This window comes from Ptiloglossa arizonensis, chromosome 1, assembly GCF_051014685.1.
Source record: "Ptiloglossa arizonensis isolate GNS036 chromosome 1, iyPtiAriz1_principal, whole genome shotgun sequence".
Classification (NCBI taxonomy): domain Eukaryota; kingdom Metazoa; phylum Arthropoda; class Insecta; order Hymenoptera; family Colletidae; genus Ptiloglossa; species Ptiloglossa arizonensis.
Window position 1 is genome coordinate 33,848,155 of NC_135048.1, and position 16,283 is coordinate 33,864,437.

The 16,283-nt window shown below is 46.2% G+C and overlaps 2 protein-coding genes across 5 annotated transcripts in view; one reads left to right on the forward strand and one right to left on the reverse strand.

Annotated features, from left to right (window-relative positions):
* Nucleotides 1–16,283, forward strand: part of LOC143152739 (uncharacterized) — a 43,078-nt gene that overhangs the window by 11,177 nt on the left and 15,618 nt on the right. The window lies entirely within an intron of this gene.
* LOC143152749 (uncharacterized) overlaps nt 1–16,283 on the reverse strand; it is a 32,610-nt gene that overhangs the window by 11,109 nt on the left and 5,218 nt on the right. For both annotated transcript variants that reach the window (XR_012993633.1, XM_076323207.1), the window contains exons 2-3: nt 11,150–12,134; nt 4,539–4,980 (exon numbers count right to left, since the gene is read on the reverse strand). Coding sequence is in view for 1 of the 2 variants with exons in the window: in XM_076323207.1 (XP_076179322.1) it covers nt 4,539–4,980; nt 11,150–11,872 (1,165 nt within the window). In the remaining variant the exon portion in view is untranslated. The remainder of the gene's footprint in view (nt 1–4,538; nt 4,981–11,149; nt 12,135–16,283) is intronic.

Genomic DNA, 16,283 nt, shown 5'->3' on the forward strand with positions numbered 1-16,283 from the left:
AGGAACGATAACATTCGAAAATACGTAAATGGACTTCCTCCTTTTTCTTGCTTACGAGGAGAGACGACAAGATCGCGATGGATGCCACCGAAACGAGATCGGGTACTTTTATGGTCGTTCGAGGGTGACGAGAGGGTCGTTCGTCGTGTCCCTCGATACTCGCGCAAACGTTTCACCGGATGAAAGGAAACGGACGTGTTCTTCCTCGTTTTCGTAGGGATAGCTTTCATCCCAACGATATCGAAGGAATCCACGTACACGTGACGGTTCTATGAAAATGTAACGCTGATCGGTCGCGTTGAGGGCTGGTTGGTACAATTGTCGATCGACATGCGACGTCTACTCGACGTTTCTGGGGCGTTGAAAGGAATCGCGAAGGCAACACGAAGGTTCGTTCGACCGATCGGCTGTCCGCTCCTAGGTACCATCGAGAAAATAATTACTCGGTCGACAAAAAAAAAAAAAACTAACGCGAAGTCTCCGTCGAGTTTCGACGAGAGGGCACGCACTCGATACAGATTTCCCTCGTTAACGATTCACGATGGTACTCGTGGGGAGAATTCGGTAACGAAGCACGACACAATACGTCGAGACCGACCCTCGAGTGGAACGAGCTCACGACCCAGTCGTTCTTCTCGGTTGCCGGGACGATCATTCATTTTTACGACTAGGATGGCTCCTCATTGTTTGTCGATAAAAAGCGTAACAATCCTCCTCTCCCCCTCTCTCTCACTCGGCTCTTTCCTCGCCCCTCGAGGTGGAGCGAACGAATAATTACCAGTTTTTGGGAACGAGGCCGGCCGACAACCGATCGATAACGCGAAAACATTCCCTGGTTCTGTCTTCGAGACGAGTCAATACTTATCGCGTGATTTCCAAGTTTTTACGAATCATCTTTCAGCAAGTGATAAAGAGTCGCGCGACGCTCGGACGACTTCGGACGGTAATTTTTATTTGTTGCGTATTCAACGATCCACGAAGAAGAAAAAAAGTCGTTCGCTTATCGCCCCGAGAAACGTGACCTTTGAGCGAAGCGATACGTTTACTCGGCCGCGGTCCTGGGCATCGAGTAACGTTCGAATCCACTATCGTTCTCGTAATTACGTACGGAACTGCGGGGTGCTAAATACTTATTGTCCGCGAGCACGCAATGTCCTAGTTCTTCCACCCTAATTGGAGGCGAGCGGACCCCTGTACGGGCGTTACTTAAACGGACCGGGCTCCGCTTCAACGGAATTACGCATTTGCCGGTAAAACATTATGACGCGTTCACCTGGCTTTGTTTCGTCGCGTTCAACCTTTCGTTTACCCTTTCGTTCACTCTCACGATTACGTCCCGTGAACAGGCGTGTTCGACTGGAAACATACCGCCTTAATATCATCGCTATTTTAAATAACCGGAAGCGGCATCGTTCCCCGGTATTACAAAAGTTGTACGGTTTCGGGGTCTGACGTACAATATGGCGGCGATGGTATCTCTCCGGCTGGAGACACAGGGGAGTTTCCAAGGTCGACTTTGTTCTTTTTTTAAACGAAACGTTCACTTTCCTCCGACACGATTCATTAGAGTAATGAATTTTCAGAACGAGAGCGTCGCGGTGTGACCGTCTTAACCGAGCAGATGGCTGAAATTTTCATCCGGGATAATAGGTTCGAGTAACGAACCAAAGGTAAACAACTTTGTATACGTTACTCGTGTACGAACGAAAAGGAGAATTTCAATTATAGAATGAAATATTACCTTTCGCTTTGAACGAAATTTTCCCCGTCCCTGATCCTAACGGTTCGGTATACCAGAGTTACCTGTACCGGTCGTGTCCAATCAGACCCGATACGTTTCTGTTCGCGGAGGTTAAACCGAAACAGTAGAGAGGAAATTGACCTTACGTAAACGTTTGGAGGCGGAACGTATCGTGAAACTTTTCGCAAAGCTTCGCCGTCACGAGACGTCGGGGAACGAACGTTATAGCTTTTCGTCGGAGCAAGCTCGCAGAATTTCAACGTAGCCGGGGTTTCTGGTTGTCTCTGCCGGGGATACGAGTGTTTGTTGGACGTCGTTCGATAAAACGTTCATTAGGGTCGTTCACGGTTTTCTTTTCTGTCGTTTCGTCCCTTCGAGTTCGCTAAGAGAGCTTTGCCGCAGTTGCTCGGCTTCGCAGTCAATAGCACTTATGCAGCGAGAGCGACGAAGGTGTGCCGAAAAGATCGGATTAACTATGAAAGCCTAACGGGATGTAATTGGATGAGCGCGGAAGTTAACTGGACACGCTTTAGAATGGATTCACACCGACGGATACTGGGAATACCTCGATGAGAAACTACTCGCGAAACGTACCTCGAGAGGTTGCAATTTTCCCTCGATTTTCATCGCGAGATGGTAAATGTTGTTCCATGTCTTCGAAGATCGCGAAATGCGACGATTTCTGGCGATCCTATGCTCTTTGGAGATGCGTATCGGTTCGAGACTAACGGTCTAGGGTATCGAATCGCCCCCGAAACGTTAATCGTTTGCCTCGAGGAAAGGTACGATAACGATCCGCTCGCCCCGCGTGTAGATACGTTAAGGAGATCCGTTGAAGATAAAACTAGTTCGTACCGAGCTGAACGTGCACGGGGGGCTTGTGCGCCGGAGAATTTAGATTGCGTCGATTATTCTTCCCTCACGCGATTCCTGCGGAGAAAAATATGTTTACGAGCAACTTGTCCCACGGGAGACGCTAACGTTGATAGGGCTTGTACACGAAACGGTTTTGAAAGACGACGAGAGGGTCTTCTGGCTCGCTCTAGGAACAACCTGCAATCTCTAATTTGGTAACCCATAGAGCGTGGTTGATTAAGAAACCTTAAAGCAGTTTCGGATTGAACATCGGATCATCAGTGACAAATACGGGTAACGGAAACAAGTATTTGTTACGATTTTCGGGGACGAATTCACCCTCGAATTAAGGTTAAAATAAATCTGCTACCTATCTTAATTCATCGTTAAAAATCGCGGAAAATATGATTCTTATATTCCGCGTAGTAGAATATCCTGAGTATGTCCGCGATCAAGGAGTACGATTTAATCGATGTATACATTCGTTTACAATAGTTTGGAAACCATCGAGAGTGCGATAGTTTACGTTCTGTAAACCGTGATGGAAAAATGACCTTCTTTCTTCGTTACTGACACGTGTACACCAAACATACGCGAGATAGTGTATTTACTCCGCAAAAGAGCACATTATACTTTGGGAAACTATCGAGGGTACCCGTTCTGTGAAACCTACCGGAAGAATCGACGAACTTTGTTCTTTGTAATTGACACGCACACCCGAAAACTTTCGAGGGACGGTGTAGTCTCCGGGATTGCACGTTGCACTGTTTGTAAAGCATCGAGAGTCTAGGGTACTCGTTTCGCGAAACCTACGTGTACTCGAAAACTTTCGAGCTGTAGCAGGATCGCGAATAGCAATTTGGGAAACACCGAGAGTTAGGGTAACCCGTTCTACGAAACCCGCTCCTTTCTTTGTCATTGATAGGTGTGTCGAAACTTCCGCGGGACTGTGTACCCCGCAAAAGCGCATGTCGTACTTTCGAGACCATCGAGAGTTTAAGGTAACCATTCCGTGACACCTACAGGAATAATCGATAAACCTTCTTCCTCTGTCACTGACACGTGTGCCCGAAACTTTCGAAGGACGTTATACTCCGTAGAACGTCGGATTTCAATTTGGGAAGCGTCGAGAGTTTAGGGTACCCGTTCCGTGAAACTCGCTTCCTTCTTTGGGTAGTACAAACTTTCGAAGAATTCTATACTCTGTAAAAGCACGTGTACTTTCGAGACCACCGAGAGTTTAAGCTATCCATTCTGTGAGAACCTAGGGGAAGAATCAACGAGTCTTCTTTCTTTGTCACTGACACGTATGTTAAACTTTCGAAGGCTGATTCCGTACGATGGAGGATTCAATTAGGGAAGAGTCATCGAGAGTTTAAGGTATTCATTCTGTGAAACCTAGGGGAAGAATCAACGAGTCTTCTTTCTTTGTCACTGACACGTATGTCAAACGTTTGAAGTCTGGTAGATTCCATAGAATGGAAGATCAATTAAGGAAGAGTCATCGAGAGTTTAAGGTATTCATTCTGTGAAACCTAGGGGAAGAATCAACGAGTCTTCTTTCTTTGTCACTGACATGTATGTTAAACTTTCGAAGGCCGATTCCGTACGATGGAGGATCAATTAGGGAAGAGTCATCGACAGTTTAAGGTATCCATTCTATAAAACCTAGGGGAAGAATCAACGAGGCTTCTTTCTTTGTCACTGATACGTATATTAAACTTTCGAAGGCCGATTCCGTAGGATGGAGGATCAATTAGGGAAGAGTCATCGAGAGTTTAAGGTATTCATTCTATAAAACCTAGGAGAAGAATCAACGAGGCTTCTTTCTTTGTCACTGACACGTATGTCAAACTTTCGAAGTCTGGTAGATTCCATAGAATGGAAGATCAATTAGGGAAGAGTCATCGAGAGTTTGGTATACTCTTTGTGTGAAACCTACCGGAAGGAGTAACGGCGTTGGGCAGGGTGGTGCGCCGAACGATGCTTCCGTTGTTCGTCGCTTCTGGGATGACCTGCGAGAACGGTGGTTGAGCGAGTGTGGTCGCCGGTGGCGGTGGTTCACGAAGCAGACGTATTTTCTGTATCATCTCCCGTATCTCGTAGCGTAGGATCCCCAGGAAACACAGCTTGGCGAACGCGATCACGCAGAAACCGAGCACAAACAGCAAGTCGGCGGTTTTCCTGAGCCATCGCATCAGCGATTCCTCGCAGCCCCTCGTGTACGGTTGCTGGCACGCGTCGCTGACGTTCACGCTGGGTCCGCAACAACTCGCTGGCCAGCGGGTCCCAAAGTCCCTGGGACCGGTTACCCCGCAGCACATGAACTCCTTTTGCAAACGATCCCACTGCTCGGTGAATCGTAGATCCTTAACGTATTCTATCTGCGGGTGAAAATAGATCACTATAAATACGTGGTCGGTGTCGAGGAACTTGAGAAGCCCCCAAACGAGAAACGCGATTCGAAACACGTTAATCGATTCAGGATGTACGACGTTTCGGCATATCTAAATTTACGCATCCACCGCCGAAACAGACGGCGGCCGATATTTTTAAATTGTCCAATTTTTTGGTACCGCGGGAACGACACGGTCTCGGTGCGCGAAAAATCGAGGACCGACAGTTTTTTCTTTTTTTTTTTTTTTCACCGTGTACGATATATTTTCGTAACACTTAACCGACGAACGTTTGTCGCGTCTGCGCGGGTTCACGGATCCAGCCGTCGCGCACCGTCGGCGAGCACGAGTTCAAAAACATATTTTCGCGAGAACGCTTGCATAAACATTATTATAAGCAATATGGTTCTCGGTCCGATGCTACGGGACGCGATTTAAATTTAAACCGCGTCCAATAACATACTACATCCGAGTCTGGTCGCCGTTGACTTCTGTCATTCGGACGAGGACAAAGATCAGGGAATTTATTTTCACAAAGTAAAGTAAATATACCCGTTACAAACGTAAACAGTGAAAACGCCTTCGTGAACACGAAGAATATTAATACTCGAACGGTTTTCGATATTCGTTGAACGAATTTCGGTAAATAAACGTTTTCACGATTTTACGCGCAAATAACGCGCAAGTTTATTTGGATCGCGAACTCGAAAGGAAAGTCGTTCTTGATACAGTATTATACTTTCGTTCGGTGAAAGTTCTCCTCGAAGATTATTTATAGTATCGAACTTATATAAAGAGTAGTGTATTACGGACTCCAATTTTATTAAGACACGTTCACCCCGGTTTTAATTAACTTGGAATCGATTCGTCGTTAAATAATCGCCAGAATTCGAAAGACACAGCCTTCTAGACTCTTGCGAATACGAAAGGACGTGGTGTTACGTCAGAGGCTTCCAGCTACGTTTTATGAAAAGACCGTAATATTACGCCAACAGAAACCAGTGCTTGTGAAAAGACGTAGTGTTAAGTCAACGGCTAAGAAATTGTTAAGGTATTGGTTAGTCGATAACAATTGACATTCGCACCTCTGTTGATACAAGGTTTTACGCTTAAAATTAACTTCACCAATCGACAAAATACTCGCGTTTGCTCCTAGAATAATCTATACGTAAAAATCCTGTCGGTCGAAAATCAAGTGCACGTTTACTCGGTGATTTTCAAAATCGAATTTATCGAAAATCAAGCCTCGAGCGAAGAATCTCATATTTTCGATTTACTTACGGACGCGGAGTCGCTCGTTTCTTTTTTTTACATCTCGAATTACAGTTTGCGACGAAGAGAATTCAACGAGAAAGTTCGCTAACGTTGAATTCACGTTACGACAGCAAAAGAAGAATACGACCCTACGGTCCCACATTCGGGTCAATTATCCAGCGGTTACGCACATTTTCCGTCGATTATGCGATCGACCTAGAGAAGAACGGGGTTAAGAATAATGACTGCGGATACGGGAAAGGAAACGAGGTGAATCGGGCAAAAGGTTGGAACCGTTGTTAATCTCCCTGACACTGATTTTTCATCGCGTCGGCACCGAGGGGGTTGTAAACTAGATCAGAAGCTCGTGAATTTATCGTGGAGAATTCGCGAATTCCAAAACTCCCATCGATCGGTGCAGCGTTTTAAATGCAAATCGAAAGAATTCTTCCAATATTCGTATCGTTGGTATCAATTAATCGACACGTTTTCACGATTCTCAACAACCCACGGAATTCAATCTCAAACGAGAGAATTCTTTCGCTTCGTTACACCGGAACTTCAACCTCGATCATAATAGAATTCTAAATCGTCTTCTATTTTCTACTTTAAACTTACGACGCAAGTTTAACGTATTCGTAGCGTTAGTGTCAATTAATCGACACGTTTTTACGATTCTCGACAACACACGGAATTCAATCTCGAACGAGAGAATTCTTTCGCTTCGTTACGCCGGAACTTCAACCTCGATCATAATAGAATTCTAAATCGTCTTCTATTTTCTACTTTAAACTCACGACGGTATCGATTTGGCGATGTTACGTATTGCACAAACCAAGATAACCGGAATTCTACGTACTTTGACCCCTGGTTTGCGTCAACGGTATTGTTTTCAGTTACGAAAGAACAAAGTAGCGAAAGTATTCCAAATATCTTAACTTCGAAGTTACTCTTACGAGTAGTCATTCGATACGGGAATAAGTTAACAATCGAGCCTTGAAAATCGAAAGCTGTGTTTGTATAAATAGCCGTGGAATTTGTTCGAAATGTCAATCTTCCTATTAATTTCAACGAGATTACGAAATATGTTTACGCGAAACTCTCGGTCGAGAATTATTCCTGATTACGTCGCCATATTGTTTTTAATTCGTAATGAGATTCGTCGATAAAACACGTTTTACCGTGAGAACCAGTTTCGATTAGAACACCGCGCAGGGTATATCCTCGAAAGCACACGGTAGATAAGCAAGATTTAGCGGAAGGGCTTGATAACGGCTGTAATATCGCAGTAATATATCAGCGCGGTCGCTGATAAAAATTTCATACTGTTTAGACTTCCAGGGGTTATTTAAACTTTCACGTTGTCCCCGCTCGATAACCACGAAAGCTAACGCCTCGATTAAAAGCATCGATCGAGAGTAAAGAATTCACCGAACGACCCCAACTTAACGAACCTTATCGTCCGCTGTGCGTAAATATTTATGAAAATTAACAAACGTCGATTCTGCGCTGCGATAACGCTTCTCTTCGAATGGTCAGCATCTTGACGAACGATTGCTCAACATCGACACGTTATCAAAGAATCATCAACCAGGGTTCGTTAACGCATCGTAAACTTCGTTCTCTCTACAATTGCGCGTACAGTGTGTCTCGAAGTACGCGGATACGATTTAAAAAAATGGAAATTCTCTCGAGAATTCGTACAACGACCAGAAAAGAATCGTACAGTTCCGACTAGAATAGAATATTGACGATGTATTGTTAAATAATGAAATATCGTATCGATACGGTTATTCGAATGGATGATCTTCGACCTGTTTCGAATCGTGTGTCTGATCACCTTCTCGTTCCATAACTGTATCCGCGAAACGATCGATGATGAGTCTTAATTAGTCTCGACTCGAAACAGAAACGTTAACCGATCGCTTCCTCGATCTCCGGCGATGTCTTATCGCGGTTGGTTTAAATGTCAAACGTCACGACAGCCGGAGAAGTTTCGCGCCACCGGAGAAGTTGCCAGGAAATACATAAATACCTGCACGCGCGTTTATAAATAGGCTCGTATACCGACTACGGTATGAATATTATTCATACGAATCTGCGAACTATAAGTTGGGTCAGCCAACCACGGGTCGGTAACGTTGCGGAGATTCTTTACGCGGGTTAAACACGTGAGCCGAGTCGCACGGTCGTGCAATTTCCTCGAGACGAACGGTGCACAGACGAAAGTAACGAACTCGCGAGATCCGCGACAGCCACGGACAGCTGGACCGATAATAAATCGGCCGGATAGACCGTTTCGACGTTACGATTTACCGTAATTTATCGCCGAGGTTATATCCTGTTCTTCTCTTTTCCCGTATTGAAACGGTGGAAGGAGATTGAATCGATTTTTTGGCTACGGGCGTCCCGTTAGATTTTTTATGTTTATCGATCGACGACCGCCGCCGGGAATAGTAGTTTCGAGCGGATCTCGCGCCGCGACGGAAATAAAACGGTAATCGAACGGAAACACCGAGCTCGCGCGTGTGTTTCCACGTTACGTGCGCGGTTCGAGATGGGGTCACGAAATGCGCGAAGGAGAAAGAAACGAAAGTATTTAAAAATCGCGCGCGTCGATCGTACGCCACGATCTCGAATTTCATGCGACCTGTACGTCTTTTTCACCGGTCGATACTCCATCGAATGTTACCCGGGTGATAAGAGCGCGGCCACGCCTCCGCGATTCTTCGTCGGCTGTAACACAGACGCGAGCCGACGTCTTTCCACTTTTCGCGTCTATTTACGTTCCCTCTTAACGCCGGTCCGTGACACAAACTCGACGACGAACACCGATTTCTCTCCGGACGGTCTTCCTCGGCCGAAGAAGTAACTCCCGACACCTACCGTACCACCCCATCTCCTACGAGGAAAAACTTTCATCGAGCAGAGCGCGCCTTTTAAATTATTCCTGGGCTGCCGTATAGACGCAAAGCTAGGCGCAACGATATACGTGTGCCCGTGCCACGACAATACGTTCCGAGGGCTCGGAAACTCGTCTGCGAGCGGCGTCGCGTGGTCGTTTCCTCGTCGAAGTGAAACGGGATCGTAGTTTCGCACTGATTGATACGGTGCTCGGGAACAAGGTGCTCGAGTTGCCTCGACTCGACTCGAGTGGATTTATTCTACCATCGGACGCCGAGAACCGTCCCGTGTCGGTTGATCGTCCCGGTATTGCCGATCCGCTCATTGCCAAAACGAGCCACTTATTCCACGCTTAACGACGACATTGCCCTCGACGCCGCGGTATAATAGTCTTTTCACGAGTCGCGCGGATTGAACGCGCGATACTCGTCGAACGCGTCCGAGTTCTGATCGTTACTGGCACGAACGACAGACACGTGGAGGGAAAAGTTACGCGAACACCTCCGCGAAGAAAAATTGTTAATCTTTCCGTACACTCGTCCGACCTTGCTCCCCGATCAAATTTTCAAACCGTAATTTACTTGGTTCCCCGTGTACTCGGTATTACGAATTGATGCAAATCGCGATTACGTTTTCTATCATTCTCGTCCAATCACCGGCGTAAAAATGGCCGTGTAAAATCTGTTCAAGGTGTAATCTCGATTACCTTCTAAAGAAGAATATTCCTCGTTCTTGTTTATGGGAATTATGGTTTCTCGGTTCGATACTTGGGTTCGAAGTCTCACCGCATAGAATTGTCTCCGTCTTATACCCTGACATCCAGTCGAGCGAACTTTTTTTTACAAGCGACACGATCCACCTTGAGCGCGCAAGGTGAGATTCGTTCCCGTACGGATACTCTCTGTTGAAGTTGAATCGAATCGAAGTTCCCGTAACGACTCGGGGGAAATCGAAAGCGAAGCTGTAACGGTTTAGTCCGACTTGGACGAAACTTGTGATAAGGTAATTAAAGGATCGTTAGCGGAAATTGTCGATCGATCGCGGTCGGTTCTTTTTCGATCTGGGATGGGGTTGGAGTCGACCTATCGGTCTGTTGGATCTAACCCAGATCGTCGACAGATTCCTTCTCCGCGAGTTGAACGTTTCGAATGGCTGCCGCCTACGGAACGACCTCAGCCACGTGTCACGTTGAAATTTCTATATACCGTGCAAATTTAAACGCGAGGATGGGCGTGTTCCGTTTCGGAAAACTTTGCACGGGAGAGGAGTTCGACCAATTGGAATTAGAGCTTAATATACCAAATGGCTGCCGCCTACGGCTCGACCTGTGCCACACGCGCCGATTAGAATTCGATATAACGTTGAAACTGAACCGTATTTCGGTCTGAAAACCTCCAGGGAAGAATCGGTGAACTCGGACCGGGACGAGAACTCGGGTCGGATTGTTCCGTAGTTAGCCACGTCGTCGTCGTCGTCGGCAGCAGATTCCTTCACTCGGAGTTAAATATCCCAAATAGTTACCGACTTTGGTTCGACACCGTAGAAGCCGAGCTCAGAGATACTTGGACGTGTCCCGTTGTCCGTAAACTCTGAGAGGACGAGGAATCGCTTAATTACACAGACTGTTCTACCTATCGAGTCGGCCAACCTATTAACAGACCCCTACTCCGTCGGTTGAATATTTCATACGACTGTTGCGATTCAATCTCGGCTACCTGGAACGCTCAAACTCCAAGTGTATTTAATTGGAAAACGCGAAGACACGACGCGACACTCCACTCTTGGCAACTCCACGAAGCGAAAGAATCCGTCCAGGTAGCGACAGAATCGTGTAATTACACCTACCGTCGATCAGGTTTGGAACATCCCCCGTCCCTGTGCAATTACACCTCCCATCGATCAAGTTTGCGAAATTTATCGGAACATTCCCCGTCCCTTGAAATAGATCTGATCCCTCTCGTCGATCCCAAGAATCCGATCGTAATAGAACGACACTGACCTGCAGTCGTTGTCTGAGAATGGGCCTGAGCTCGGCGCGCATCCTCTCGAATCGGAAGACCCAGGCGACCCCGATCACCGCGTCACCGAACAGAAGCGCCAGAAGTAGGACCCAGTAGGCGTTGAGAAGCTTGGCGCTGAGCCTCCTGGCGGCGATACAGCCGAGCAACTGCACCAGGCCCAGCTGTGTGGCCAGTGCCAAATAAGCGTAGAGCGCTGTCGGGTCGAATGCACGTGGCACACCTGGCACCACGTATCGGCGCGGATCGCCGGTGAATAAAAGGGTACGCGAAACCGTTGCGGCGAAGCCGAGCGCGCTACCGAGCAGCACCAAATTACAGGTGTAGATCCAGAGCCGGTAATATCGCATCGCGACGTCCTGGCCACAGTCGGCGCGTCTTTGGGACGTCACCGACGCCGCCGCCTCCTCGGCGACGTACGAAGGACTACTGTCTCTTCGGTTGCTTCTTTTGAGAACGTTGTTGTTATTGTTATTGTTGTTATTATTGTTGTTGTTATTATTGATGATGATGATGTTGTTGTTGTTGTTGTTGTTATTGTTGTTAGTAGTAGTCGTGGTAGTGGTATCCGTTGAGAGTCGATGTTCCGGACGGTCGTCCAGTAGAAATAAAAATGGCGGCTTCGCGCTGCAGTCCTTGTTCGCTGTCTTTTGGCTGTGCGTCGACTGCGGGGTGACTGAACGTTGCAGCAGCATCACCGTCATCACTATCGTGCCTCCCTGGTACGCGTGTCCTCGTCGTAAGGATTATACCCCGGGTAGAATGGTAGCGGGGGCGCTGTATCGGGCCGAGAGCCTCGACGAGAAATGTACCGAGAAACGGCGCGTGTCACGCGAGGCACATTATGCGCCCTGGCAGGTGCAGCCTGTTCATTGCAGCGCGATGCGGTCGCGGCTACCCCGGTTCTCCGATACGTTGCTCGCTGGTAACTGCCGGTTCTCTTCCTGACGATCGCACTGCTGGTACCTGCGCCGAGACAAATCGAAATTAGATATCGAGCGTAACTGGCTTTCGTTGATCCGCGATACATTTGCAAAGAAACACATCCATACGAAGAAATAGTGACGTTATATAATATTTACCGACGAGAAAAAATTTAACGACTGTCCTAATGATTTTAACCGTTACCACTATGATCTCAGGAAAAAGAATCTATTATCAAGCCATTTACATTTATTGGTTACTATGGAAAGTCCGATAATAAATTTATCAGCGGAAAAATAAGTAAACGTATCAGTGGCTCTGCAAAATATCGAATATTAAACAAAACTGATAAATTCTTTTCACAATTCTCATTTCTTGCGAAGAAACGCATCCGTACGAAGAAAAAGTGACGTTATATAATATTTACGAACAAGAACAAATTTAACAACTGTCCTAATGATTTTAACCGTTACCACTATGATCTCAAAAAAAAAGAATCTATTATCAAGCCGTTTACATTTATTGGTTACTATGGAAAGTCCGATAATAAATTTATCAGCGGAAAAATAAGTAAACGGTACCAGTGGCTCTGCAAAATATCAAATATTAAACAAAACTGATAAATTCTTTTCACAATTCCCATTTTTTGAACACGTGTCTCATCGTTGTACCTCCACCGATTGTAACTAATCTTTACATTCCTCCAAATAAAATATATATCGGGTTGTTTGGAAAATCATCTCGTTTTTCAAAACGGAGAATATACAATTTACTAAAATGTTTGTACACTCTGAAAAAATCGTGTTTCCTTTCCACCAAAAAAAAAAACGAAACGACTTTCCGAACAACCCAATAGAATGGACGTTTGGAGATGGACGATACTAAGGGTGCGGATAGTCTACGTGTAAAAGTAAATGGAAAATATGGAACAACTTTCCTTTTTTCTCCACGCGGGGCGTCTCGTTTTCGAGAAACTCGTTTTGGCATACACACGATCGAGTGTCACTTGGCCAACGTGTCTGTCCATTGCTCGTTATTTCTACTTGTATTTGTAAACGTCGACTGCAGCGGAGTGCTGCCCGACGATCTTACCATCTTGAAGCTAGTTAGAAGCGGTTCAAACAGACAACACGATACATCGTCCACAATGTTTACAAACACCGATACAAGTAGAAAGGACGCGCTATTGACGGACACGTTAGCCAAACTGTATCGAATCGATGTTCTCGAGACGGGAGCTTCCTCTGGAAAAGTTCTATCGCAAATTGTCGATTTATTTTTACACGTAGAATCACCCTTTGCCCATTTCTACATCCGTATCGAAACGCTTGGTAAAATTGCAAGAATCTGAATCAAAATTCTACCGACCAGACGGTTGATTATGTTCACAATACGGTTTGACGAGGTTGTTGGTTGGATAGGTCACGGTTGGGTGATCGGAGAGGTTAAGACGCATAAATTAATACACTGATCCGAAGACAAGAGTGCTCGAGGACAGACCAGGGAGGAGAACGCATTGTTCAGGGTATACGGTCTGTTCAGAATTCGAAATATCTGCTTCGACTACTCGATTCCATTTCCAATCCGTTACAGTCGCTACCTGTTTGCAGCCAGCTGCCCGTGGTGAGCGATTCGAGAGAACGATGTCTCGTCTGTTAACAGTCTGGCCAGAATATACGACATCTACTTCGGCCACTTATTTCGACCCTCTTTCCGTTTCTCTCGCTGAACTGTTTGCCGCAAATCGACTGTATCGAATGGTCCAGGGATTGTGACGTCGTTAGTAATAGATTGATCAGGAACAACGGTACTCGAGCTAGCTGGATTAGGGTATTAGGAGATTTGCACCGTTTAGCAAGTAGATTGCATCGTTGGAGTAAATACAGTTTACTGTCTGCCTAGGACTGGTAGACGTTAGCTTTGACCACTTGCGTCGATCGATACTCCGTGTCACTCGCTGTTCTTCTAATCCGAAGTGGAGTGCGTACGACGAAGAATCAGTGACACGACGAGAGACGAAATCGATCTTTTCGATACCAAATGTTCCACTCGCTGCGTACTATTTATTAATGTGTTCGTGACGGATTTATAGCCAGCGACAAGGAACGATCGTCTCGGCGCGTTAACCGAGAATTGATGATGTTCGACGATGACTCCGTCATCGGTGCTATTCGCTCGATCCGTCCAATTCGAGGTACAACGATCGAAATAGAAACCTATCGGCCGTGTACGAAGTCCACGAATACGGTTTCGGGCTTTGTTCCATCGAACGAACACAATGTTCGCGCCACCGGTCGGCCAGATTCGTGTCAACGATTCGAGGCAATAAAGTTCGCGATGGAGTTCGCGATACACTCCCGCCGAGAACCGAACGTACTGGCCGCGTCACGGGTGTTCTGGTCGTGTACGAGTGGCGAGCGTGCGTCGAAAATTGATAAAAATATCAACCGGGAGAAAACGAAACGGGCACGACACGCGCGAGCCTTGCGATCGTAAAGTTGGGCGCGATGTGAACGAAAGACGGCGATAAAACTCGACGAGTCTACGGTGCCGTTAATAAACGAAAAAGTTGATCCAACGTGTGTCGAAAAAAACAGGCAGTAACCGATCGGGTATAATTCGTCGAGAAAACGAAGTTTCTTCTTCTCTGAAAATTGATACGAATGGACGAATTGTTCTCGTAGTATCTATAAAGCGGAGACTTGACAATTCCTGCTCCGTTTATTCCGAGGTTTCCTTGAACTTGGGGTTCTTAACCCGGGGTCGACGAATCTCTTCAGAGTCCTAGATAGGTTTCAACTTCATTCGTACCGGCCTCTCAAATTTACTCGAAAAGTGTTGGTTCGTCGAACGAAAGCTAAGACTTTCCACGGTGACGATTTACTCGAATAGTGTTGGTTCGTCGAACGAAGAGTAAGACTTTCCACGGTGACGATTTACTCGAAAAATATTGGTTCATTGAATGAAGAGTAAGACTTTCCACAGTGACGATTTACTCGAGTAGTGTTGGTTCATCGAACGAAAAGTAAGACTTTCCAGGATGACGATTTACTCGAAAAATATTGGTTCATTGAATGAAGAGTAAGACTTTTCACGGTGACGATTTACTCGAGTAGTGTTGGTTCGTCGAACGAAAAGTAAGACTTTCCAGGATGACGATTTACTCGAAAAATATTGGTTCATTGAATGAAGAGTAAGACTTTCCACGGTGACGATTTACTCGAGTAGTGTTGGTTCATCGAACGAAAAGTAAGACTTTCCACGGTTACGATTTACTCGAATAGTGTTGGTTCATTGAATGAAGAGGAAGACTTTCCATAGCGACGATTTACTCAAATAGTGTTGGTTGATCGAACGAAAAGTAAGACTTTCCACATTGACGATTTACTCGAATAGTGTTGGTTCATCGAACGAAAAGTAAGACTTTCCACTCTCCGAGGAAACCAGTGAACATTGTTTCAACGTTGCTTCGGAGGATGAATATCTCGAACACTGTCGAGTCTACGGTTTCGACATTTCACGGCTGGTAGGATAACGAAACAACCGAATTTGCAACGAAGCGATTACCAATAATCGAGACCAGAATCACGAGTCGTAACGCGTTCTTCTTCGTTTTTGTTTCGTGATACTCGCCTCGGAGAGCTTTCCCGCTCAATTTCTCGAAGGACGCGGGGACGCGTATCGTCCGATACACGGGCTATACACGTCGCATAGATACGGTAATTATTAGCCTTCATCGCGATAGATCACGTTAAACCAACGTACGCCGCGAAACGACACGAACGGGTCGCCTAGCGTGCGCCTCGCTAAATTGTATTTCTTTCTGACAGTTCTAGCGTGCGATAGGCGATTCTGTTATCGATCCCCAGCCGGCTAGTCGTGCGCGTCCGCATTGCATTCGAAACACCGGAGACGAAACCAACGAAACGGAGAAAACGATGCCACGGCTAATCAGCCGATATCTGTCCAATCGGGAGAAAAAACTGGGCGAAAGATCCTCTCGGGGGGTACACGTGCGCGCGAATCGTCGCGAAAAAGTCTAAAGTATCGTAAGCAACGACACTCTGTAATTTCCGATACGTGTGTCCGCGGACAATGTTATTTTTATCGAGGATTGCCGATCGAGTCATCGATCGGTTCTCCTCGAATCGTCCTTTCCCTCGGAACACGAGAAGCGACGTAGTACTTAAC